The following is a 27,622-nucleotide window of genomic DNA, read 5'->3' as shown; positions in this document are numbered from 1 at the left end:
GAATTTCTGCAGTTTTGCAGAGGACTACAAATTAAAAACATGAGGGAGGGAAGCATAAATTTGGGGCACAGAACACTATGAAAAAGGACACAGCATCACGTGGATTGGTTGTTTGCTCTAGGTTGGGAGGGTGAGATGCCCCAACACTTAAAATACCCTTTTTTAAAAAATTATCATTACAATTGATTTCCGCTAATAGTAGAAAGATAAAACCAATAATTTTTTAAAGAGGCTAAAAATGCAAAAGATGAGAAATAAGGGGAAAATGATCGTGCTAACAGTTCATTTCCATATCCTATTATTTAACAAAGTCCCAGACTTCTCTCAACAAAGTACCTCAAACCTTTAAACAGAAAGCCTTCAAAAAGCTGCTTTTCAGCTGTTAATGACATAACTGACAATGAAACAACTAACCTACACAATGCACATTTCCAAATTGACAAAACCTGGGAAGACGAACCTAAAGTTAGAATTGGAAGTAATGAACTAAAAACAAACAAACCAAAAACACCATTAGTGTTCCTCTGAGGAAGGATTTACTCATAAACTATGAAGTGGCAAGATTAATGGTTATAAAAATAAGCTTATTTTACTTACATGTTAATAACTAACAATTTTAAATTCTGACATGAAGAAAGGGAAGAAAAATTTTTTTATTTCAATTTGGGAGGATGAAAACGTCCTGGAAAGGATGGGGTGCACAACAATGTGAATGTATTTAACGCCACTGAACTTTACACCTAAACTGGTAAATTTTATGTTATGTATATTTTGCCACTATCAAAAAAATACACATATATATAACTTTTTTAGCATCCCACACAGAAGAAAAAAAAACATGGCCTAGAATTTTCTCCTGGATTTCATCAAATATGGCTTCCCTTCCAGAGTCACCTAATAAGGAATGACTTCTCGTCTGATTCTCAAGTTTCATCTTTCATCAAGGCCCAAGGAGACACTGAGAAGTGCATCCTACAGAATGTAGTTAAAGAGGCCAAATCTAGTTCAATTCAGAAGGACTGCCTTGCTGTGACAGATGTACTCCAGATTCTGCTGCCATCTACCAAAAATAAGAGTCTATGGGTAAATCAGATATGCTTAAGATTTTAAGGGTTTCGTCTCTTTCCTAGCAATAAATATCACTCAAGAAACAAATCAATTTCATCATTAGTTCACCTGTCAAACTCAGTAGCCTTCTAATATCCTTGGCATTGACCCATTCAGAAGTGGTTTAAAAAAAACCGGCCACTGGATCCTTCCTATTCAATTAAGTAAATCTAAGGAAACAGTTTTCTTAGAATTACTCCAAGTTAAAGACTTTGAAAATAGAACATATTTGTTGAAAATTTACTGTAGAAACACATATTTTACTTTGATAAACTCACTCATTCAATTAACGTGAATTGTTGAAACTATTATATACATATATCAACAATTCCATTCATTCCAATGGCATAAAGCAAAATAACTGGACAATAAATGATACTTAGGTAATTATACCTAAGTCATTTTCTTTTCATCAGATTTCTAAGAGAAAAAGTCACTAACATATACCAAGATTTTAGATCAAAATTAATTCACTCAACCACTGAATTAAACCAAAAAGGGCCACTTAAGTCTTACATAAACAACCTCCAAACTGGAAAAAGCAATACTGTGTAATAGTTGTACATCTACATAAATGTACCCTTGGTGGATGAGCAGTTTTGCCTGGTAGTTTCCCCCAACACTACAGGGAACTAGGACCTGGGATTCCTCTGCCTCAAGCATGCATACACAGCAACTGTGCAACTCTCCTTTACATAGCCACAGAGAATCTGCACCAATATCCTGATAAAGAAAGGACACCTCTGAAAAGGCATATGATCAAAATCTACCCAATTCCAACAAGGCCTAGCATGTGGATGTGGTCCTTAAGTATAAAGAAGATTGTAAAATGTCATAAATTTTTGTAATATCCATTTTGAAAATCTAAATATTGCAAAAATGTTCATGGAACTTGAGTTTTTTTAATACTCGTTTTGAGCCTCCATAAATCTGTTGTTTTAAGTAACACACAAGAGTTCTTTCAAACACAAATATAAGACTCAAATTTATACATCTACACACAGCCCAAAATGAAAGTGACACAAGTGAAATTCTAGTTCCTTTTCCTCAAATACGATCAAAGCACACAGATCCATTAACTGAGCAGTATCAGTGTCCCGGAGAGTAGGAAGAAAAACCTCTCAATTGAGGACACTAGGCAAAAAGCTAATACATTTTCCTATGCCAATACATCCAAAATATACATTTCCAAGTCAGTTTTCAACATAAGTAGCAAAATTTCATAGAACCCCCAAAAACTTTAAACGAAACTACTTTCTCCCTAGGAGAGGATAGGGTTAAATAAACGAAATGATCATCTTTTTGGTTTGCCTGTCACACTGGTATTTATCCTAGGGAAATAAGTAAGTTCCTATTACATCAGAAGTCATTGTTTTAGATACACCCTGCTCCAAATTATAAAGTAATAAAGTCCATTAATAAGAAATAGAACTGAAAATTCAACCACATTGTTACACCTGTTTTCTTTAAAATGTGTCTATGTCTAATAAAACTACCGAGTTTTATATTAAGAGACTTCCTCTACATTGTCTTACATTTTTTAAATCGGTTCTCAAGCCAGAATTAATACTGTTTTTATACCAGAGTGAAGATGTTACTCTCTTAGTTCTAATGAAAGAAAACGATATTTAGAGGCTTGTTCATTACTACAAGTGTCTAAGTGTGATTTGGAATATTTCCATATCCACAACACAATTCTAATACTTCTGATACAACATGGCATGGGAAAAATGGAACAAGTCTAAAAAGCTTTGCCAAAAATTCATTCCTAAATATAGATAAAAAACAAAACCAAAGAAAAACGAGGGAATAGGGTTTCTCTTCATAGATGCAAGGTAAGAATATGTTGCTCCCTGGAACATACTTATCGATTTTGTGTTAATATAAACGTAAATTTAAGTGATAGCTGTCTTACAGAGTAGTTGCCATTAAAAAACAACACACTGCCAAAAGTACACAGAAATCAAGATCACCAATGAAAACAATTTTAAGCTATGCATAATTTCATTCCAAATAATACAGAAAATCAGACAACTACAGACATTTTTGTTATATTTTCTTTGTTTTTTAAATGGTAAACCTTTTCTATGAAACACAGTTGTCAATTCCACCTCTTCTGACGATGGAGCAGCTGGCCAGTCATACCTTGGCAAATATATCAATTTAGGCCACAAATATTTGTTTACAAGATTTAACATATCACATAGGGTAACACTGCACTGAGTGGGCAAAGTGGGAAGTGCTATAATGTACCTTATACAAATTTTAAGGTAATCAGGAACCAGCCTGTAACTTCCTGCTTTGTAAGTCAGCTAATCACTTTTCTTTTAATGGCAGATAAAGCTTTTTTTTAAATTACATTGTATTATATTATATAAAACTAAATTTAAAATAGCATTAATGAAATTCAGCACAAATGTGGACATCATAAAATCTTAGTTATGTGAGCAGACCTCAGTATTTCTTTTGAGATTGCTTTATCTGAATACTTTATCTCACAGAAACCTACTAACAAACTGTATCGTAAAATGCCTTATTTCACTTTTTAAAAAGACCCTCCCGTTACAATATACGCACATGTTTTGTTCTCAATTACAAAAACATTTGCCACCCAATGTAAACCATTCCTAAAATCAAAAATGAAACTAAATGTGTTAAAAGCCACAAGAAAATTTAATAGTACTTCATGACCTATAGTTATGCAGTAATTTAATATTCTGGACAAACGACTGTTCCTTAGGATAACTGTCACAACAAATATTAAATGATACCAGCCTTCCAAAAAGAAAAAATATAAAAAAGAGACACATTCCACATGTTAAACGGTGGTACCTAAAAGAAATCTGTGAATCTAGGTCACATGCCCATCATTTTTCTTCCCCCTCAAAAATAAAAAAGCTATTCCCAAGGGTCATACTGGGGACATAATGAATTCACTCTCATTCCAAGAAAACAAAATACTTAAAATAATTGGTTCCATTACGAAAAAATAGCGTAAAGCAACCCCGACCTACATCTGCCTCTATCATCCTGGTTTCTAGTTTACAGAGATGTGAATTCTAAACTGTCCCTTTAAAAGGAAGTTGACAAAGCAAATCTTTTTAAAATTACATGGGTTTATTTACACAAGGTTTTTCTATGTTTTTACCTGTACAAATCATAAAAATTGAAATTCCAAGTTTTCTATGAAGAATAGGAAAACACATTATTATTAAAAGTAAAATTCCACTAACTAAAGATTAGAAAGGAGTGGACACCAACGTCCTCAGCCTGGGATTCGCATGATTATCTGTTAAATTCAGTACTGCATTCACTCTGACAGGTCTCTCATCTAAGATATGGTTATTATTAAAATACACCTTCCTAAAATAAATGAGCTGAGTAAAAATATATATTACAACCCCCATTATTCCTTTCTAACATATTTTAATGCTCTGAAAGTTTAAAAAATTGTAATGTCTATGAAAGTAAAATTATTTGGAAGAAACATACCCAGCACAACTTGCATGTAATATAGTTTCCCTAAAACATTGTGTGAGCAGTTCAAATAAGGTTCACATTACCTAACCTAGCAAAATAATCAAGGGGGAAAAAAAAGATTCCTGGGGCATTTGCTTCCAAAGCAGAAGCAAATGTAAAATGATTTTTTAAATTTCGCAAGAACATCCATTTCTTCCCTTTTAACTAACTGTTGTCTGCAAAAATTATTATATAGCTTCCTCACTTCATGTTTTCTTAAACATAATGTCAATTCTAACTAAAACTTCTCATCCACCAACAGCTTAAAACAATCAGAACTGTTAAAACACAACTTACTAGAAACATAGATTTAATCTTGTTATAAAGCTAATTAAATACTACTAAAAGATATTGTTGGATATCAGAATCTTGACATTTTTAATGATATAAATTTTAATTTTACATTAAACCACATGTGATGACATAATTCAAATTTTTTCCATGGTTTAATCCATAAAGGGTACTTTTATAAAAGCTTTACAAATCCAAAAATTAGTAAAATTCTTGGTTTAATTATTTTTCAATTGCCATATCCTCACCCTACAATTGAAGTGAATGGCCCTGCTGAGACTGTCAAAGAGCTGGATTTTGTAAATGCCCAATCCTGGACACCAGCATAATGTTTCTATGTATTTAATCCTCTATTAGTAACTATGATGTAGAATAATTTAAGCTTTAAATAATATTCAACCTTACATCTGCTTGTAATAGAGCTCAGTTATTATTTGTGGCAAGAATTTTTGTGACTGTACTGCTCAGCACTTCTATTTACATCAGCAGTGCTAAATGCCCAATGGTGAGAGGGGAGCCAATCAGATGGCAGATTAGATGTCAACTCAGAGGCAGCTGTCTGGAGACTATTACAGCCAGTTTACCTCCACAATTCAAATTCCAAACCTTGCAAAGGAGATCAAGTCAAGTCTTTAGGCTCAGCCTACGAGCAAGAAACAGCAAGAGTGCAGGACACTTCCTAACAACGCTGCAAGACTTGGGTGACAGGAAATTAAAAATCCAAATAAATCCGATCCAAAAAGATCAATTTGCACTGGTCTGCTACTTCCCTGGGTTCGCTGAATAAAATGTACGCCTAATCCACGATCAAAATAAGTTCAATTCAACCGGAATGTGTTCCTTTAACACAGCCTATCTGTTGAAGGTGACTCCTTTCAAGGAGCCTGCAAGCCAAATAATGGATTTCCCGGCTATTCTTAGGAATGGATCGATATATTTTTGGATTTTTTGAGCTTCACATCGTTGTAAATGTGGGTACGACTGCTGCTACTAAACGCTTAAACTCAAAGCCCGCATCGAATATCCCCGAATGGCTAGGCACAACTACGAAACACACACCAGGCTGCCACAAAGCTAACCTATTTTTCCTGCCTTCACCTTGTGAGCTAAGAGGCAACGCAGTGTGGCCGGAGGGAGGACAAAGTTCCTCATTCTTTTCCCAGTTCTCGCTCATTGTTGGCGCTAACCGAGACGAGGGAGTCAATATTCCTCCCCAGACCCTACTGGCCGGGAGCGCCTATTTTGTTGAAAGAGCTGCCCGAACGGTCCCCAGCGCCCACGCGGCTTCCCCGCAGCGCGGGCCCCGACTCCCGCACGCGCGGCTCGGCGCCCGGGGTGGGGTGGCGAGGCGGGTGCCCGGCGACCGGCGATCACGGCGCGCGTCCCGGGCCTCGGAGAGACCCCCTCCCCAGGCCCCGGCCCCCGCGCCGCGCAGTCCGACCCTGTGCACCGCCCGGCCTCGGAGGGAGGCAGCCGCGAGTTAAAATGGCTTTGGGCGCCTCGCCCCCGCCTCCCCCGGCAGAAGACGCAGAAAAAGTACGCGGAAAGAAAGAAACTAGGGCTCGCGGCGCGCGGCGAGGCCGCCGCGGCGGAAGCAGGCCCGGCCGGCGCGGGGGTTACCTGGGATCTGCCCATGGTCGGGCCGGGGGTGCCGGGGCTCATCGCCGGGTGGCTCCTTTGTTGCGCGGCCGCCCAGGCCGGGCTGGCAGCGGCGTACTGGGCGCCCATGTCCTTGCCCAAGCCCATGCCCGCGGCCGCCTGCTGGCCGCCCGCCGCCGCCCCCGCCGCCGCCGCCTGGGACTGGGGCTGCGACGGCGGCGGCGGCGGCGGCGCGCTGGGGCTGCTGTAGTCCGGGTAGCTGCCGCCGTAGCTCCTCATCATGGGGCTGGGCGAGGTGAGCAGCTGGTTGAGGGTCGGAGTGGCCCCCGACGGGTGCTGGTTCTGCCCGGCGAAGCGCTGGAAGCCCCCCGCCGCCGCGCCGGCGGCCGCCTTGCTGAGGCTTGCGGCCCCGCCGCCCCCGGGGCCCATCATCATGCCGCCGCCCTGCTGCCGGGGGGAGCTCAGCACCCCGTACCCCGAGGACGAGCCCCCATAGCCGCCGCCGCCGCCTCCTGCTGCTGCTGCCGCCGCCGCCGCCGCGGCCGCCGCCGCCACAGCTCCCGCTCCTGCTCCTCCTCCTCCTCCTCCTCCTCCTCCTCCGCTGCCTCCTCCTCCTCCTCCGCCGCCGCCGCCGCCGCCGCCCGCGCTGGGCCGGCTGTAGCCCGGATAATGGTTGTACTGGCTGTTGGGGTACCCTTCGTGGGAGTTCTGCAGGGGGTCCATGCTGTTGGGGGCTCCGGCGGCAGCTGAGGCGGAGTGCATCATCCCCATCCCGGGGCTTTGTTGTCCGCCATGTTGATCAAAGCAAGGCCCAGCGCGGCCGCCGGGGCCGCCGCTAGCTGGGGCAGCGCTGCCATAGTAATTATTAAACTCCGAGACGGCCGCCGGGCCGCCGACGCCGCCGCCGACGCCGCCGCCGCCGACGCCGCCGCCGCCCCCGGGCACGGCGACCGGCTGCTGCTGCGCGCCCAGGGCGCCCAGGCCCGGCTGCTCGTAGCGGCCGCCCGCCGGCTCCCCCATCTTGGGCGGCGCGTCGTCCTCGTCGCCCGGCTTGCTCAGCAGAGGCTGGCCCGGGGGCTCGGCCTGGCTGCCCCCGGCACTGTCCTTGGCCCCTCCATGTTGCGGTTGCTCCATGTCGGGACCGGGCTGAGCCGTGCCACTGCCCGCGCCGCTGAGACTGTTGTTGGAAATGGGATGCTGCTGCCGCTGCTGCTGCTGCTGCTGGAACTGGCTTAGCTGCTGTTGTAGTGCGTGGTGGTGGCGGTGGAGGTGGTGGGCATGGTGGTGCAGGTGGTGGGCATGGTGGTGGTGGTGGTGCTGCTGGTGGGGCGGTGCGGCGGGGGCTTCGCCAACGGTTTTCAGTTTGTGGTTGGGGAGCAGCCCCGTCTCCATGGCCGAGCCCGGGCCCGCCGAGGAGGAAGAGGAGGACGCCGCCGCGGAGGAGGAGGAGGAGGAGGACAGCGCGGCGGCGCTTCCACCCTCCTTGAGAGCCGCCTCGGAGCCGCCGCTCTTGGCGCTGTTAGCGCTGGCGGCGCCGGCCGCCGCGCTCGCGTTATGGGCCATGTTCAGTTCGTGACGGGGGTGCGGGGGGTGGTGGTGCACGTTATTCAGGCCGCTGCCGTCGCCGCCGCCCCCCGGCATGGGTCCCGGTGCCGCCGCCGCCGCCGCCGCGCCGCGCGCCCCCGCCTCTAGGTCCCGGGCCCCGGGCGCCGGCCGCGGCCCGGGGGGCGCCCCCCGCTCGCCGCTGCCAGCCCGCGCCCGCGCCGCTGCCGCCGCTGCTGCCCGCGCGGCCATGATCGCCGCGGCGTGGCGAGGCCGGGCGGGGGGCGGGGGGGGAGACAATAAAACCCACTTTTTAGTCAGCAGCCCCTCCTGTGCGCATCCGCACGCCCCGACGGGAATCGAGCGAGCCCCCTCCCCCTCCACAGGCCCCACCGGAGCCGAACCGGGAGTCACGCCTTACGGTCTGGGCCTGTTCTCGCTGTGTGATTTCATGGTGAAAGTTTTTAGTTCAGGTTTAAATGAAACTTTTCTCTTTTCCTCTCTAACCCGGATATGGGTAAATACACGACTGACTGAGCCTATCGGGCCCAGCATGGCATGAGAGGGAGCCGAGCGAGCCCGAGCAACTATTATCCACTTCTCTCTGATTACTCGCGCGCACTCGCAAAACGCGGACTGGACTCGGCCCGGGCCGCGGCCGCCGCCGCCGCCCGCCCGCCCGCCCGCCCGCCGGGCCCTGCGCCCGCCCGGGCGCACCCTCGCGGGCACCGGCGGCCCCGGGCCGAGGGCTCGGGAGGCGCCGCAGGCGCCCGGAGCGCGGCGGCGGCGTGGGGCAACTGGAGCCTGCACTTTCCCCTCGTGCCTCCGTCTCCTTGCCAACCGGGCGTTCGCGTGTTTGTTTTCACGTCTAAAAGGCCCGATACAAAGGTGGAAAACGAGTCTGACGAGCAGACAAAAGAGGGAGAAGGGCTGAGGAACAAAGTTGTCCGCTGGCCCCAAAGGTTACGACGAGCCGGCGGAGAAAGAAAATATTTGGGCAATCTGTGCAAAAGTACTGCCTCTCCCAAGAGTTATGTAATTTTTCAGAATGTTAGTCTCTCTCCCTTGATTTAGGGCCATCAGCGTATTTCCCACAACTTCTTCAAACTGCAAAATTAGGGAAGAGTTTAAGTGAAGGTTAGCACATTCCCGGAGCGCTGTGCCCTGTACACAGCAGGTACTCAATATATGCTTATTATTGACTGCACCTGCCCAAAGATAACGTTGATATAACTTTTTTTTAAGGCATCTTATGTGTGTACGTAGGCTTATCAACGAAAACACGAAGTAGTCCCAGAGGAGCATTTTTCCTGCAATGCACTTGTCTGTCTTCTCTCTGAAGGGAACGTCCTCAAATATGTAGAGTGGTGCCTTATGCTCCCAACAGCTTGCACGTGGAAATTTAACTATTGGCAGCATAATAGCTAAGGTTTATCTCTTGTCTTCATAAATCTGTATGATGCCTTTCCCCCTATTTCAGAGGTTATGTGCACAATTAACCCTCTTGATACGGGTTCATTTCTAAGTGATGTGAAACAAAACTAAAAGAAATACATGTTATATTTAATAAACGTAAGATCAGTAATGATATAAATCCGTCGAATCTAATCCTAGAGCAAAAACGTTTCACGCTTTGTTTTTTTTTAAAAAAAATACTATCCATTATTCTATCACTTTTTGATGCTTTAAATGTTTTTATTATTGTGAATTTGTCACCTGGTAACATCTTGAATATCTTCAAAAGCAGGACTTCTTAACCTGAACAATAGCTCAGTTGTACTAGTGTACTAGTGTGGACTCAGTTTTCATGGAGAGAAAGCACTTGAAACCAGAGCTTTCAAGAAGTCCTGCTAGCTGAAATGATACATATGATTTTGGTAGAATGTAGCTTTCTAAAATCATCTCATTCTTTAGCTTTCCATAAAGGCTATTTTAGTTTATTTCAACTGCAGTGGTTATTTTTGTTTGCTTGACCGAGTGTAAATATGTTACGTGACTAAATAGAAAATGATAGATGTGAAAAACTGGTGACTGATTGGGGGAAGGGGAATCAGGTGCACACCCAAGGGTCATTACAGAGTGTAGAAACCACAAATTTGCATTCAACAAATTGCAAACAACTGGAAAACAGGAGTTATATCATCATGTGTAAGAGAGAATAACAGAACCGTAAGGTAAATTCATGCCAAATCATTCATCAGTTTTTGCCAAGAGAATACTACATCTTTGTTAGTGTGCCTCTTTGACACTTTGTCCTGGATTTTCTCCCTCTATATATTCAAATACATACTAATTATATGATTATACCACATAAGTTGAATTTTTAAAGTTTTTCATATGCAAATATAAATATGTCTGTTTTGTGTATATGTGTTTATACATATATTCTAAAATCCATTACATATGTATGCTTTTAAACATTTATAGTCAAACTAAATATATAGATATAATCATAAAAATGCATTTTTTCAAACTGATAAAATACATCAAAGTCAGTTTGTACAAGTGTAGCCGTATTTTGTGGCTTATTTTCACAACTAATCCTAAAAAGGGAAAATGAGTCACCAAGTTCACCTCTGGCCCTTTTAAAAAAATTTTTTTCATATAGAAAAATCATGAAACTTAAAAAAAAATTAGGTATGTAGGTCGAAATCTCTTTTAATTCCTTTTGCTTCAGCAAGTCAACTAGAAGATTGGAGCCAAGAGGCTATGAAATAGAGGCCCCCAGCACAATGAAATCAGTCTGCTATAAAAGGCGACACATGCCAGTTTCTCCTCCCCAATGGCAGATGCCACACCCTAAAGCAGACAGAAGGCACTGCAGTCTGTAAGAGAAGCACAACACACAAAGCCAGCAGGACTTGGTTTTGTCTCTTAAACCACAGAGAATGCTAAAATACCTTTTTTAAAAGCGTCTTGCTGAAGATAAGTAGTGGGCTCCTATTTATTCAACTTAGGCTTCTCAAACACACCTTCTCGGGGAAAACAAAAGCCTCTTAACAGTTTCATTTAAAAATCCAGGGCTTAAATGCAATCACAGTTGTCAGGGGTCTGTGAGAAAGTGATGAAATAGGTTCACAATTTCACAAAAGCACAACTTGAACTATAAATTATGGTTTCTACTGTGCCAGTTGCCTCAATTATCCTATATGGCAATTCTACAGTATTTTTTAATGTAAAATAAAATACTAGAAATCACCGCGTACTCTTTTCCTAACGAATTTTTTATTTTTACACCTCTTGCCTAAATTTCAAACCATGGTGACAACTTTAATAAGTTACTCCAGCCACGAAGGAGCCCAGGAAGTGAAGGCCCAAAAGCTGCAGAGTGGCCTCTCCACGCCTGCAGCCAAGGTTGCCCCACGCCTTCATGTTTAGCCAGAGGGTCACCCATTACTTTGTTAAACATTACTTTTTGGCTACAAAAATGGGGTTGGGTTTGGTGAGGTTTTTTTAACTATATGAAAAATTAATATTCAAATACAATTTCCTTTGAATAAGTTTTAGGGCAGTGAATAAAAGGCTCTTCAAACTTGCCCACTTACAGAGGATTGAGCCAGATGGTAGTTTAAGAATGCCACGGTTCTGTTCTTTTTGCCTCATCGTAGCCCATCATCCTGTTTGCTTTAAGATTAGTCCCCTTTTAGTGTTCTGGTTATTTATTCGACAACTGAAACTATCACAATTCACTACCCATCATATTTCTCAGTATTCTTTGCATCATTTGGAAGCAATTTAGAATAAAGCCCTGTCAAGGTTTTACAAGTAAGAACTATTAAAGAATAAGGCTTTGGATACTTGCTTTCCTTTTAGATTTATGAGAAATGCAATGAATGGAGCTAATGGGATTTCCCTACTAATCTTGGTCAGCGACTTTAAAGAGCACTAAACAATTGTCCTTTTCACGTCTCTGATTTAGACGTTGGCAGTGAATAACTAAGTAAACGCAAGATACGGGATGTAGCATTTGGCTTGAAACAACTATGCAAATTTAATAGTGGCCCATAAGTTTAGGACACAAAACAATTAGGATTTGAAAAAAATCTAGGCAAGAAAAAATTTAAGTAAATCTGGGGACTCTGACTAACAATAGCGCTACTATATTTACTAAGAATATTATAGTGGGGATAATAAACCTCCATGGGGATAGGGATAAACTACACTTTTTTTTTTTCCAACAAACTTATCTAGAATCCACTTTGTGACATTCCCTGAGAATAAAAAGATAAATATTACCTTCGTCCTGTCCTCAACAGGAGAGAGAAACTATTACCTAAAACATACTTAGGGCTGCCCTGAAACATCATAGAGGATCTGGCCAGGAAAGAAGTAAGTTCAGGCTTCCCCACCTAACAACCTTCCCTGCAGGTCTGCCCTGTTGGCTGCCATCAGCTGGGCACCTCACCCTAATACTCAGTCTGGCACGGCTTTGACATGATGCTGGGAACCCACCAATGTTGGAGCTAGACTTCCAGAACCCTAAGTCAGGTTTACCATTAGGCTACTACAGTTTCTCTCCAAAGTCCCTAGAAACATAGTAACAGCAGTGAAATAAATTACATTTATTTCCTTAATACATTTTGGAACACTGTACTATGTATCTTATACTGGACTGTCCACATTTTGAATGATGTGTAATAAAATTTTTTATTACAGCCTAGTTTAGAAATGTTCTATAACTTTTAGACAAATGTGTGTTCAATGGCATTTCTTTCACTTTATTCCCAAGATTGTCCTCATTTTGCCATCGTCAGAATCACTTATTGAGCACCTATGATTACATCGTGACATATACTCATCTATATGGCTTCTGTCACTGATAACCTGCTGCTTGCATAAAGGCACTTTATTGATAACACCACTCTAGTTCCTCATAAATAAATACTTGGGAAGTAAACATATTTGAGGTAATTTTGTAATAATCAAGAATATAAGGGAAATCATTTGGAGAGTTAATACCTCAATTTTATGGAAAGATTTTAGCGACCTAGCTGAAGGCCTTCTGCGTCTTTGTCATATGTGATTAATTGCTTCATAGTACATATAACCTTCTAAAATAAAACTACTTATCAAGCACAATAAATTCCAAACAATACCTCATGTGCATTAATGTAGTGCATTCGAGATATTTATTTCACCCTCCTTATCTTCGATTGCTTTGTCCCTAATTCATTAAGGGAATCAGTAAGCATCTTTAAGGGCAAATTACTGACAGTCATCTGATTGTTCTAAGGGCCAAAGGGCTTGGTGATATGCTGCTGTTATACCAAATGATATAATTTCATTGGGGAATTTGCTTATCAATGCATTCCTCTAGAAATGCCCAAGTGGTTAAGCATAAATATTTTTTTCTCTCCCTTACTTAAAGGAAATGTCCACATTGTAGTATGTTACTATAGGACTTAAAATTCAGGGGCCTATACCTGGCCCCTTCTCTGACCCTCAGACGTCTCCTCTCAAGCTGTACATCTCTCTGTGGTGCTGTGACCTGCTTTCTCAAGGACCATGTGGGATATAGGTTTCCCTCCCAAAGCATAACCCACAAGGAGCTGCTGAGAAGGTAGCTTCTTGGCTCAACCCCATTCATTCATTCATTCATCCATCCAGCCAGCAAATCATTGCCGAGCCCTGCCTAACTCTGCACCAGCCCTGTGCTAGGCTCTGCGGCACTACACTGAGGGGGGCGGGGGGGGGGGTGTAAGGAACTTCCTGCACCGTCTACCAGCTCGACATTAATCAAATGATCCCACTAATAAGTGTCAAATTGCACAGAGATAACGTGCTCGGAAGGAAAGATGCCAGGGTTCTATGAGGGAAATAAACGAAGAAGCTGACGTAGACTGGGGCCCGAGGGAAGCCTTCCCGGAGGAAACGTGGCTGGGACTGACAACCGAAAAGTGAGGAGAAATGAGGGGAAGAGCGTCGCAGACAGCAGGAGGCCAGCGGGGCTGGGGGCGGAGAGGGGCAGGAGCGCCGCCGCGGCCGCGGAGGAGGGTCCCCCGCGCTGGGCTCGCGCTTCGAGAGCCACGCGAGGAAGCTGCAGCGTCCGAGCCGGGGGCCGAGCCGGGGCCCTGGGTGGTCACGGGACCCACGGGCTGCTGGGAAGAGAGGCGGGGCCAGGGCGGCTGGGCGTGAGCGTGGGGCCGGCCCCGGGAGTCCAGGCTCCCGCGGCTCGGCCCCGGCCGGGCGCGCTCGTGCGGGGAGCCTCCTGGTACTCTGCGATACTAAGGGATAATAAAAGCATCGTAAGATGAGTCTATTTGAATGTTCACGGTTTCTTTAAAACATACTCGGCCTCAAAAATAGAAGGTGATACAAGTGTGTTTTTCACAGAATAACTAAGATTCATTTATGTTTGATTAAGTTACAGTGTCGTGCCCCACAGGCTGGGTGGTCTGTTAAATCGATCACAAGTCTAAAAACAAGTAATAGGATGAACACCTTTTCGTTTAGTCCTTGTATGAATAACCTTACTTGGCAACCACACCAAGCCTGAATTTGAGACCCTCTGTACACCCTCTCCCAGTTACCTGTCGTGACGGAGCATCGTCCACGTGAGAGATGAGAGATGATGGAGCCAGGAAGGAGGCAGGAGGGATCACGGGGATGGAGGTAAGTGAACTGATTCCACCACTAAAGAGTCCACCACTTGAGTCCACCACTTAAGGATCTGCGGATTCTTCACTGAGCAAGGGCTTCCAACCAAGGATGTGAATGGGGGTTGCAGTTCAGCCAGAGCCTTACTTGCTGCCCATTGAGTCCTGGCACAGGACTCAGTCTGCTGGAGGATGGGGTGTCTTTTTCTAATTTGCACAAATCATCGTGCGTGCTTGCAGTGGCCCTCCATGGCAGGGAGGGCAAGGAAATAACATAGAACTTGGTAATAGATTGGATATGGGGGTGAGCAAATAGAAGGATCAAGTTCCTACCTCTCACTTCCTTTTCCATACCCCCCTTCCTGGTCCAAACCAATGATGAAACAGCTGGAAACTCCAGCTTTTATCCCTACCATCCTGTCCACTTCACCCTATCCATCGATCCTACCCAGTTTTCTCTGTACCACACCCCAACCGTTATGATAAGCCAGCTCTGTCCGTCATAGAATCTTAAACCTAAAAACAACTTAGAAGTTTTAAGAGACTGAGGGAAACTCCTCAGATCCACACGGTGCAAATATTTTGCGATGTGAGAGCCTTCTCTCTTACCTAGGAATCTGTGAGATTGAGATGATCCATGGAAAACTCTTTGAAACCAATAAACCAAATGAGTTGACACTCAACCCATAAGTTACAATTTGCCGCCTTCCCAGAGCCTCCTGTTTGCACAGCACCAAGGAATGCCATGCTTGTTGTCACTGATCTAAAGGACATCTCTGTCCAGTGTGGCTGCTTGTCCCCTGGAGTTAATGCAGTGTGACTGCCCTGCTCCTTCTGCATTTGCGAGAGGCCAGAGCTGTCATTTGCAGTCCCTGAAAGTGGGCATGGGAAGAAAGCAGGAGCCCAGGTTGGGAAATGCCCAGGCGTGGGCATTGTCCTTATTTTGTGTCATGACCTGGCTTTCTGCCACCTTTCCACAGGTGCAAACGTTGGGGCAAACCACCTCTAATGTCTGGAGGAGGAAATGGAGAGGCCAGGCCTGGGAGTCGGTGCTCCCAGGAGGCAGCGTTTGGAGCACCCAGCACGCACTCCCTTCCTCTCACTCACATGCCTATTTAGGGATAGGGCAGGAGTCTGGAAAAGGGAAAACCTTGGGCAGACATAGTTGTACTTAATCAATAAACCAAGCCACTTCCGGGCTGCTTTGAGTTTTATAATTATTATCACTTAACCTTTGTTGTGTCTGTCCTGTGCCCAGCACTCTGCAAACATGTGGCAGAGATGCAAGTTGCCTAACCTAATATCTGTTCTCCTCACCTGTAGTAAGAGAAGCCCCACTTTTTAACAGGGCACATGACCACTTGTAAGAAAAAAATGTCTGCACATTTCCCAGATGCCTTGGAGGTAGGTGTGTCCCTGTGTTGAAGGAGAGCTGTGGTGCTGGTTTAGTTACTGTCTACCTCCGGACTTGGTTTATGAGAGAGAAAAATAAACCTCTGTTTAAGCTACTGATTTATCTTGCTTTGTTTTATTTGGGGTTTTTTTCTTTTCTTTTTTTTTTCAGTAGGAAACAAAATCTACACCGAACTGATATAGTGCATTATGGTTTCTCATATAATTCTTACAACTCTTTGAGAGTTCAGTTAACCTCTTAAGCCTTGATTTCCTCCTGTGTCAAATAATAGTATCTACTTCTCTGGGCTTCTGAGGATTAGATGAAATAATCCCTGCAGATCTCTGAGCACAGTGCCTGGCACAAGGGAAGTGTTTGATACTCTTCTTTATTTTATTAAGGACCTAACATCTCTGTAGCTGGATCATCAATTCCTGAAGGATAACGTCCCTATCTTCAGGATCTCTTCCATTTTCCACAATGCTCAGAACAATCCTGGACCCACAGTGGGCTCTGCACTTAATTGCTGAGAGAACTTTGTGGCTGAACACAAATGTGCCAATAAAATTATTTACCTGCATTTTTAAGTTACTTGTTTCTTTCAGTGCTGAGAACTGATGTAGTTTAAGCAACAATTACTTTTTATGTAGTTACACTTTTAAAATAAAGACAGGATTCTTAAATTTATTTTTTATTTGCCTCAAGGTATAGGAAGTTCTTCTTAAAAGGTCAGGTCTACCTATTTGTCTGATGTCCCATCTTATTCTCTAGGTAAGACTTCATTATTCTTGTTGGCTAAAGCAGCATTGTGTTGGCGTGAGATTTATAACTGGAGAGAGAGTTACAGTGTTGCCTTGAGTGTGTTTAATGCTGGAGCACATCACAGTAGTCTTGGTCTGTACTAGTTTAGCGTGGCACTTGTTTATAAACAACATGATTATTAGTGCCGATTCTATGAGATTGGCTTTCCACTGACCCCAATAGAAACAATGCAAATATTCACCCTTTTCTAAAGCATAGTAAAACTCCTGTGGTTTTTGAAACCAAACCAAGAACCCATGTAGAAAAGCCTGTGGATTATTTTAAGTGAAGTTATTTTTTTTTAATCACATGAACTTTTCACCATATGCTGTTTATTTTTTATATCCTGCACAGGCTGAAAAATGAAAATAGAACAGGCCACTATGTTTTATAGGGGCACATCATTATGAGGATGACATACACAAAGTCTGGGGAGTTCAGAGAAAAACAAAGATGATTAAGGGTGCTTTTTAAGATGACTTATTGGAAAAGATTTTTAAAGCTCTATATGTTCATTAACTCAGCAACCCCCAGGAGGCAAGCAGGAAGACTGCTTCCCACCACATGAAAAGAGTGTTACCTCGAGGGGCTTCCTGATCTGTAGAAAGAAGCTGGATTCACATCCCAGTTCCTCATTTATGGGCTCTGCATGTTTGGCAATTTACTTAACCTTGTTGTGCAGCAGAATGTACGTGAAACACTAAATGTCTACTTTGCAGGATTTGGGGTGCAAGAATTAAATGAGAGAGTATTTGTAAAGCATTTAACATATTACCTGGAATTAAACAGGTAAGTAGGGTATGTGTGTGTATATGTATTTTAATTTCTAAATATAATAGTTGTCTGGCATGTGATTTCAGGAAAACCAGGTATACTCCACGCAACCCCAAACGTTCCTCCTGTTGCCTAATTAAAATTTCTCCATTAAATCTTTATGGATTTGTTCCTTTCTCTAAAGGCTTTGAGCCCTGTCAAAATACAACTATGCTTATAACGAGGAATACCTTAAGCTTCTATCTATCAGTCATTTACACCTTATGGTGAATATACTCCGGATCTATGCCTGAAGGCCTGCTTTGATGCAGAAGACGGGATGAGAAGCAGGATGTGGGTACAAGAGAGAAGGTGAGAGGAAGAGGAGTGACTGCGGCGAATGGGAGGCTGAAATGGCAGAGGGACAAACTCTGTTTACTGGAGAATTCCGTTACCCTCAGAAACAGTGTAACGTATTAATGGGCTGAAAGTATGAAAAGGAAAGCATATCTAAATATTGAAGAAGTTTTGCTTTCCATCCTAAGAGCTCAGGCTTGCGGATCGTCAAGCATTTCCTAAGGCTGGATTCCCAGGATTTGTCATTGCTGTGTTACGGTTGACCTTTGGCAGATCGAGGTGGGCACTGATGGGGAGAGGCAGAATGGGGGTGTGTTTCCAGGCCAAAGATCATTCCATGATTCTGTGGCTAGAGAGGACAGCGGATGATGTGGAACACTTTTACTTTGGAGGAGATAAGGAAGCACAGTGAACCAGCTCCACTACAGAAGAACTCTGGTATCAAAGCCAGAGGGACGGGAGAAGCTCAGGGAACGGTGACCCGGGGACAGCCCTGCCCTGGCCAAGATGGCACCCTGTCTGCCCTGATACACTTTTGCTGATTCCTCTCTCTGTGCACTTAATTCCTCTGGATGTCCAGCCACTTCCTCCAGAGTCTGGCTCACTGCTCACCTGCTCTGAGATGTTGTCCCTGATGGATTACATTTGTAATCACTTGCCCCACCAGACTCTCTCACACCTCTATGCCTTTACATTTGCTACTTTCTATTCTCTTTCCCATTGCTTGGTCAAGAGCTTTGGTCTTCCAAAGTTCAGCCAAAATGTCACTCCCATTGTGAAGTCTTCCTGATCACAGTTCCCACACACCTAGTGGAATAGTCACCTGTGAGCTATGAAACCAGCTGTGGACATCACTGTTTTGGCCCTTATTATATTATACTGTAAATTTTTGTGAATTTTTACATCTCCACCCCTAGACTGAGTACTCCAGGAAGGCACCCCACATTTTTTTTTTAATATCCAGGGCCTAATGTAGGACCTGGTCTTCCATTAGTGTTTGTTGAATGAATGAATGACCTCTGCAACCTGTCAGTGTGATAAGAGGGCAACATCACCTCCTCCCTCAGTATGGTACCAGTGTGACTGATATACCTGAGCTCCTCTGACACTTCCTGAACAGTCACAAAGTCCCTACACATGAGAATGTATCCTTAGTAATCAATTCATTATTCTAAGGAAATTAAGCAGAATCTTTCCCATGTCAGGATATGGGCAGCAATTTCAGAAGATCACCCAGTAGAACCATATTATGGCAAGACAAGTGCCAGCCACTCTGCTCATCCAGATGCACTTCATGGTGGTTGGTGCAGGAAAGAGAAAGTGAGACAACCTCCCTCCTGCAACAAGACACAGCATCAGCATTCTCTCCTGGAGCTGGAGAACTTCCCACAGCATGGGGAAGTTACTTAACAAATGGGGAGTTTTGCCTTGGGACAATATGAAAGAAAAATTCCCCACTTCATGTAACAAGAGTCAAAGACTGAGGAACAGCTATCATGGATGTTTCAATAATTTTCAGTCGGCAGTGTCGGAGGAGATATCTGGAAGAACATGGGGGAAAAAAGATTTTCGTGGAGAGGACCATACATATAACTTCTAACTAGCATGAAAAAAGACTTTTTGGCCACCTATAGACTTAGCATTTTTTTTAAAGGTTCTATGACTAAAATACACTGTTGCAAAATCTTTGACAGTATAATTCCAAAGAGCTCAAGATTATTACAATTATTAGATACAGATACTAGATATTTCTTTGTACTACAAAAAATAAAATTATTAGCATGACTGATCTAAAACTAGGCTAATCATAGCTGAGTGGAGATGTTTTTTCCAGATACTTTGGTTTAACTTCTAATTTTTTTCGTCCCAGTATAAGATGCTAGCTATGATATGATGTGCAGTCTTGGCCTTGTATTATTCTGGCAGAATCTGACTTTATTTCTTTGTTTTGAATAGTTTTACGTTCCAGAGTTTGGGGGGAAATATACTGATCTGTTTCGCAGTCTCAGGAGAGTGTTAATTTGGCTTCTGGCAGCCTCCATATGAAAATTCCCCAGTGAAGGTGGCCCCGCATTTGGCAGCAGGGGCCTTGCAGAAGTGGGAGCATCTCCTCCAGGACGGAGAGGCAGGTGTGCCAGCACACCCAGGACCCTCTGTTGGCATCTGTTCTTCCAGCCCTGGGCACCAAGAGTGTCCCCTTTGTCCATAAAATCCCTTAGGCCTGCTCAAAGCCATTTTTAATGCCTAGAGTCCAAATTAGAAAAATACAAGGTAGAAAAAGATGTATCTTTCCAGACCCACACTCACTGAAAATAAAACATATTGGAAATAACATGTGCTCCTCCACAAACCTGTCACCCTGGCTGAGGCCTCTGTGTCACAACTCTCAAGGTTATTCTTGTTCTTAGTCTGCTAATTGTACTGCATGCAAGGCTTCCAGAATTCTTCCCACTGCCTCCTACGTGCCACAGGTACTAGTATGTGTGAGGCGGTAGCCAGAGGGCTGCAAGCTGTGAGAGAATGTGCGCAGAGATGCCACTCCGCCAAGGCTGGGAGGTCAGCCCAGTGTTGGGGGACCTAGCTCGTATTGGTGTGCAGCGGCGGGAGGGTGGCCAGGAGCTAGGATGACCCAAGGGGAGGGAGAAGTTCACGTGCTGTTCAGGACCCAGACGTCAGTCAGGAGTTTTGTTCTGTTTTTCCGTGCTGTGCAGCTTTCGGGATCTTAGTTCCCTGAGCAGGGATTGAACCCACACCCTCAGCAGTGAAAGCACGGAGTCCCAACCACTGGACCACCAGGGAATTCCCCAGTCAGGATTTTAAATTCTTCATCTTTCTCACCTATGCCAGCCAGTCTAATTCATCATAGAACACTTCAGGTTTTGGAATACATAACTAAGCCCACATAACTAAACACAAAATATTTGGGTCTATGGCATTTAAAGGAAAAAGGAGAAGAAGGAAGGAAGAAGGACTACTCCAAATAATAAACCATTACTTACTGTGGCTTTTATGAAAGTACAATTCACCTTTCATTAGACTCCAAAATTACAATCTTCCCACCAGCTTGGCAACAGTCTAAAAGTTTGACAACATAATGTGTTGTTGAGGCTGTGGAGGAACAGGAATTCTCATATATTGCCAGTATTAGTGAAAAATGGAACAGTTCTTTTGGAAAGACTTGGTAATAATGAGCAAAATTATCAATGAACTTACCTTTGAGCAGCCACTGCACTTCTAAGCAGCTATCCTATTGATACCTTGTAAAAGTACAAAATAACATATAGCCAGCATCATGCCTTGTGACATTGTTTCTAACAGCAAAAGATTAGAAATAACCCAAGTACTCAGCAATGATAAGAAATTTGTTCAAAATAACTATGGTGCATCCACACCGTGGAGTACTATGCAGCCATAAAATAGAACAAAGTTTTCCATCTTCCAGTGTGGAGAAGTCTACAAGGTATTTTGTTAAGTAAAAAAATCCAAGGTTGGGCTTCCCTGGTGGCACAGTGGTTGAGAGTCTGCCTGCCGATGCAGGGGTCGCGGGTTCGTGCCCAGGTCCGGGAAGATCCCACATGCCGCGGAGCGGCTGGGCCCGTGAGCCATGGCTGCTGAGCCTGCGGGTCCGGAACCTGTGCTCCGCAACGGGAGAGGCCACAGCAGTGAGAGGCCCACGTACCGCAAAAAACAAAAAACAAAAAAAAACCCAAGGTTATACAGTGTGCTACCTTTTGTGTAACAGGCAAGGAGAGTAAGAGTATGTACACATATTTGTTTATATTTATAAAAAGAAACACTGAAAGGATAACTATCTGTAGGGGTTGGTTATCTGTAGGGGGTAGTTATCTGTAGGGGGTGGAAGAGAATGGAATGGAGAAGACAGTGGAAGTGAGACTTCCTGTGTGTACCTTTCTATACAGTTTTGACTTCCAAATCATAAATATATGTTCACAAATAAGTAAAACTAAAGCTGAAAAAGTGCTATGTGGTGACCTAAATGGGAAAGAAATCCAAAAAAGAGGGGATTATATGTATATGTATAGCTGATTCACTTTGCTGTACAGTAGAAACACAACATTGTAAAGCAGCTATACTCCAATAAAAACAAATAAACAAAAGCAAGCCAATAAAAAATAATAAAGCTGAAAAAATTCCATTAATCTTCTCCAGCAGGTATAGCCCCCTCTGGCTCAAGGACCAGTCATTAGCTAACTGGGGCAGGGTGATGGGTATGGCAGGTTTCAAAAGCTATGGACAGAACTTTTAGACTGGACATCCATTCCCCTTTAATCCTGGTCCTCCAGGGCTATGCTGTGCTTTGTAGCTGAGATCAGTCTTCATTTCGTCCATCAGTTTTGCTAACCACATCCTTGTCTTGTTTCCTGGGATTGGGTCCCAGCCATTGAATCCTGCCTGTTATTCTATCCTGAGCTGGGAGCTCTGCTTTGCTCCTACCACTATGGCAGTTTTATCCTTCCATCCTCCCTTGGCACTGAAGTCTGATCCCTTCACTCTTGGCTCATGGCTGTAGGCTTGGTATCCGTCGACAACTGTATCTGATGCTGTCTGACTGCCTGGATTGCGAAATATCAGCTTCCTCCTTACTGAACACTCCCTGACACCTACTGCTTACCAGAAGTACTAGAGTAACTGTACAAACAGTGACAATGAGTCCTTGCTGTGTGACAGGGCATGGTACAAAGGGCTCCACAGGCATCATCTCCTTTGATCTTCATGAAGATCCTAGGACGTAGGTACATGGATAAGGATCCTGAAAAAAAAGGTGAAGTAAAATAACTTGCTTAAACTCATGAAACCAGTAAAGGGAGAATCTGGGATTGGACACAGGTATGTCTGACGCTAAACTGGAGGAGTCTTCAGCTAGTTTAGCTAGTTAGGGAAGTCCTATGGCCAGTGGCCATGCTCTCCGGACCTAGGGGAAGCCTGAACTGCTGCACCTCTCCCAGTTTCCTGGGCTGAATTTGGTTCTGTAGTTTCTATCCAACTTGACAGATGGGTCACAATAGACATTGCCTAACTGTTCTAGTCTCCCGTAGTTAGCCCTTCCATGCACACCTAACCCACAACATAGGAACCATTTTCCTCACTTCTTCTAGCTCAGGACCACCAATAATTTGGAATGGGAAATGCTACATTTATAAACAAATATATTTATATTTGGTAAAACTTTATTAGGTTTTTATCGTTCTCTTCCTCCCCCCCCTTCATTCCTTCCTTGCTTCCTCTCTTCCTTCTTTTTTTCTTTCCTTCTCTAAGAAAACTTTAAAATTTTTCTAAGGTCTTAGGAAAGCTATAACATCTAGAGGTTTATATTCCATTTAAAGTCTGTTGTGAGAAACTGTCTAACACATTTTGTTATACTGGCAATCTTTTGTTCTATACAGAATTTGTTTTAATAAAATTCTTTGTAAAGGCTTTCTGAAGGAAGCAGGGGCCGTGAACAAAATGTTCAGATATTATACTGTGTGATGTGTTGATAAGCCATTTGTGGAGGATATTTTATGTTTTCCACTCCTTTAGGATTTAGGTTTTTAAAAACCCTTGAATTAAGACAATTTCTGTACATACATATTGGAAAATAATTTAGAGAAAAACATTATTTGAGCCTCAATAACTTAGAATTAGAGATCACTTGAATAGGGACAAGGTTAAAAGTAAGTGTATTCATTGAAAGAGTAAGGGAACTTAAAAATCATCAGGCACAGACACCCCCAACAGTCTCCCTCAAACATACATACATGCCCTCACACCCTGGGACACATCCCACATCCCCAGATATACCCAGAAACAAACATACAAAAATATCATTAGGAAATTGAAACTATAGGCATTTAAAAAGTTATCAGTCCAACAACCTCAAGGATACATGACTTTAATGGAAACTAGTAAATACAAGGATTGAGGAGTAGAGATGGGAATGGGAAATATTTTTCTACTTAAAAGCATAAAACAACTAATATTTGTTTGTTATAAAACATAGAACCTTTCCTAATAACACCATTTCTTGTTCCATTTATTGCATTTACTTGAATAAATTTAAAAAGCATTAAAAATATTCAGGCTTTAGACTAACTTAGATTCATTTTCCTCATTTAGCCTGAAATAGTGATGTTTCATTTGTAATGTATTCTGAAGTCAAACATAATATAATTTTAGAATTTTGTGTGACTTCTCTCCCTGCTTCACATAAAGAGCAAAATAATTTATGAACTATACAGTAATATAATACCCTAATCTAGCTTTCATTAAACTTTCTTTTCAAAATTGAAATCATTTAATAATATTTTCAACTAATAAAACTATTGCATAGTCATTGTATAAAGTCTAGACAATAAAAGACTTTAATAGAAGATCAAAATCACCTGTAATCCCATTCAACAGAGACTATTTATTTAAATATGATGTAAATTTGGGTGTAAATCAAGCCTTTTTTTCTACTTCTGGTTCAGCAACCTGAGGGACTGATGCAGACACACTCCTGTAATAAATACATAGATATTTGGGGTAAATATAATCAATACAAGAAATTACTGATAAACAAATAAATTGTGTTTCTAAAAGTAGATAATTGGGCCAGGAAGGAAGAAAGGAAAATCCTCTAGTAGCTCAAGCTGTAAGGTTGGACTGATAGAACCAGCACCTAGAGAATGGAGTTGGAGTATAAACCTCACATGGAGATAAGAGACATGGCCTTGGGTCCACTTAAGATGAATATCTGGAATTAAAAGTCTGAATTAAGGACAGGCTCTTGCAAAGTTGCTTAGTCCATTAAAATGGCACTAAAAAGAACTCCAGCAAGGAAAAAGAGCAAGGAATCTTTTACTATTCAAGTGTGAGTATGAATGAAAAAGAAACATCTAAGAAATTAAAACCCCAAGCCTGAGTGTAGGATCTAATTTTATTCTGGTCTTACAGCATGAAAATTCTCAGCTGGTTAATGAAAAAGTTGGGAAAACCCCCACAAATTTGGTCCACGAAAACTCCAGGAACCAAATGTAAATCCTCATTACAGGGGGCAAATCCATAATTTGGGATATGTAGGACTCACACAGAAGAACCATCACTGCTTAAGATGAGCTCACAATATAAAATTATAAACCATATGAGGAAATGAGGATCAATCAAAAGTCTCAATAATTAACAAAATTAGTACCCAAAGAACCACAGAAAATTGAACACTCTGAAAGGGACTATAAATATTGCTATGTTTAAAATGATTAAACAAGTAAAAGAAGGAATTGAAATAATGAAACAAAGGAACAATATGAGCAGAGAATAAGCAGATTTGAAACAGAACAAAATTGGACTCCTGGAAATAAAAGATTAGTTCATTCAAATTAAAAACTCAATGAATAATCACGTAAAATAGTCAACTGAAAAACAGATCTGAATAAATCACCCATAATGCAACACAGAGATAACAAGATGGAAATATAAAGAGAGGTTATGAGACATGGAAGATAGAATGAGAAGTTTCAATATACTTCTAAGAGGCATTCCAGAGAAAAAGTTGTAGAGGCATTCAAAGAGATAGTGGGAGAAGAAAAATACTGTTACAATTTACATGTTGTTTTATGTAAAAAACCCAGAATTATCCACACAGAAATTATTAAAATTACTGAGAGTTTAGCAAGATAGATGCAAAATTAATATACATTTTTTTCCTGGAAATTTGCATGTTTTCTTCTAAATTTTCAATTTTATTAGCATAAAGTTAATTAAAAGCATTTCCTTATCTTTTAAATTTGTTACATCTGAATTTATGATGTTATCAATTTAATGATTTTTAATGAAGTACAGTTCATTTATAATATATTATTTTCAGGTGTACAATATAGAGATTCAATATTTTTATAGATTATACTCCATTTAAAATAATTACAAAATAACGGCTATATTTCTCTGTGCTGTATGATATATCCTTGTTGCTTATCTATTTTCTGCATAATAGTTTTGTACTTCTTGACGTCATACCCCTAACTTGCCTCTCCTCCCATCCCTCTCTCCACTGGTAACCACTAGCTTGTTCTCTATATCTGTGAGTCTGTTTCTGTTTTGTTATATACATTCATTTTATTTTTTAGATTTCACATGTAAGTGATAACATACAGTATTTGTCTTTCTCTGACTTATTTCACTAAGCATAATACTCTCTAGGTCCATCCACATTGTTGCAAATGGAAGAATTTTATTCTCTTTTATGACTGAGTAGTCCATTGTATACATATATCGTGTCTTCTTTACCCATTCATCTATTGATGGACACTTAGGTTGCTTCCGTAACTCTTTACTATTGTAAATAATGCTGCTATGAATACTGGGGTGCATGTATCTTTTCAAATTAGTGTTTTCTTTTTCTTTGGATATGTACCCAGGAGTGGAATTGCTGGATCATACGGTAGTTCTATTTTTAGCTTTTTTGAGGAAACTCCATACTGTTTTCCATAGTGGCTACACACATTTACATTCCCACCAACAGTGCATTAGGATTCCCTTTTCTTCACAACCTCACCGATATTTGTTATTTGTGACCTTTTTGATGATAACCATTCTGACAGGCATAAGGTGAGCTGATATCTCATTGTAGAATCTAATGACATTTATCTGTGCCTTTTCTTTTTTCTTGAGTAGTCACACCTTAGTTTATTTTGGTAGTCTTTTCAAAAAACAATATTTTGGCTTTGTTGCGCCTCTCTGTTACTTAATATGATTTCTGTTTAATTGATATTGTTTATATGATAGTTATTTAATTTGTTTCTGCTCTTTATAGTGTTTTTTATTCCACTTCCTTTGTGTTTTTTTCTGTTATACTTTCTTGACTTTCAAATTTGGAAACACAGATACCTAATTTTTTTTTTTTTTTTTGCGGTACGCGGGCCTCTCACTGTTGTGGCCTCTCCCGTTGCGGAGCACAGGCTCCGGATGCGCAGGCTCAGCAGCCATGGCTGACAGGCCCACCCGCTCCGCGGCATGTGGGATCTTCCCAGACCGGGGCACGAACCCGTGTGCCCTGCATCGGCAGGTGGACTCTCAACCACTGCGCCACCAGGGAAGCCCAGATACCTAATTTTTAAACTTTAAGTATTAAGGCTATGAATTTCTCTCAGAATAACATTTTCCTGCATCCCACAATGTATCTTCTGCATAACAAATGAGATGAGAGATAATAACATATACAAATAAAAACAAACACTGATAAGATACATAAGATAATTAGGATTTACATCCCTTTATCATATCATATAAAAAAATCAGCTCCAGGTGAATTAATGAGCTACATGTGAAATATAAAACTATAAAAATTTTAGAATTCAATATAGGAGAATACTTTTATGATCTAATTTTCTTAAGCAAGTAATAAAAATGAAAACCACAGAGGAAAAATTGACAAATTAGCTACACTAAAAATAATAATATCAGTTTATCAAAAGATACCATAATGAGAATGAAGTGACCAGCCACAGACTGGGAGGAAATAGTTGCTAAATATATAACTGTCAAGGTATTAGTATCCTGAATATGTAAAGAGTTATTACAAATCAATACGAAAAAGGCAAAGCAACTTTTAAAGGGTCTAAAGAATTACACAAGCCTTTTTTGGAAAAGAAAGCATAAATGGCCAATAAACATATAAAGTGTCACT

At 42.1% G+C, this 27,622-nt stretch overlaps 1 protein-coding gene across 5 annotated transcripts in view; it reads right to left on the bottom strand.

The window, feature by feature from the left end:
• The window catches only part of ARID1B (AT-rich interaction domain 1B), a 410,652-nt gene extending 402,492 nt beyond the window's left edge, over positions 1–8,160 (bottom strand). For all 5 annotated transcript variants that reach the window (XM_070043437.1, XM_060283285.1, XM_060283284.1 and 2 more), the window contains exon 1: positions 6,538–8,160. In XM_070043437.1, coding sequence (XP_069899538.1) covers positions 6,538–8,157 — 1,620 coding nt within the window. In that variant the 5' untranslated portion in view covers positions 8,158–8,160. The remainder of the gene's footprint in view (positions 1–6,537) is intronic.
• Between the last annotated feature and the right edge of the window lie 19,462 nt (positions 8,161–27,622).

The sequence above is a fragment of the Globicephala melas genome, chromosome 14 (genome assembly GCF_963455315.2).
Source record: "Globicephala melas chromosome 14, mGloMel1.2, whole genome shotgun sequence".
Lineage (NCBI taxonomy): Eukaryota > Metazoa > Chordata > Mammalia > Artiodactyla > Delphinidae > Globicephala > Globicephala melas.
Note: the sequence above shows the minus strand (reverse complement) of the source record. Positions and strands in the feature narration are given on the sequence as shown.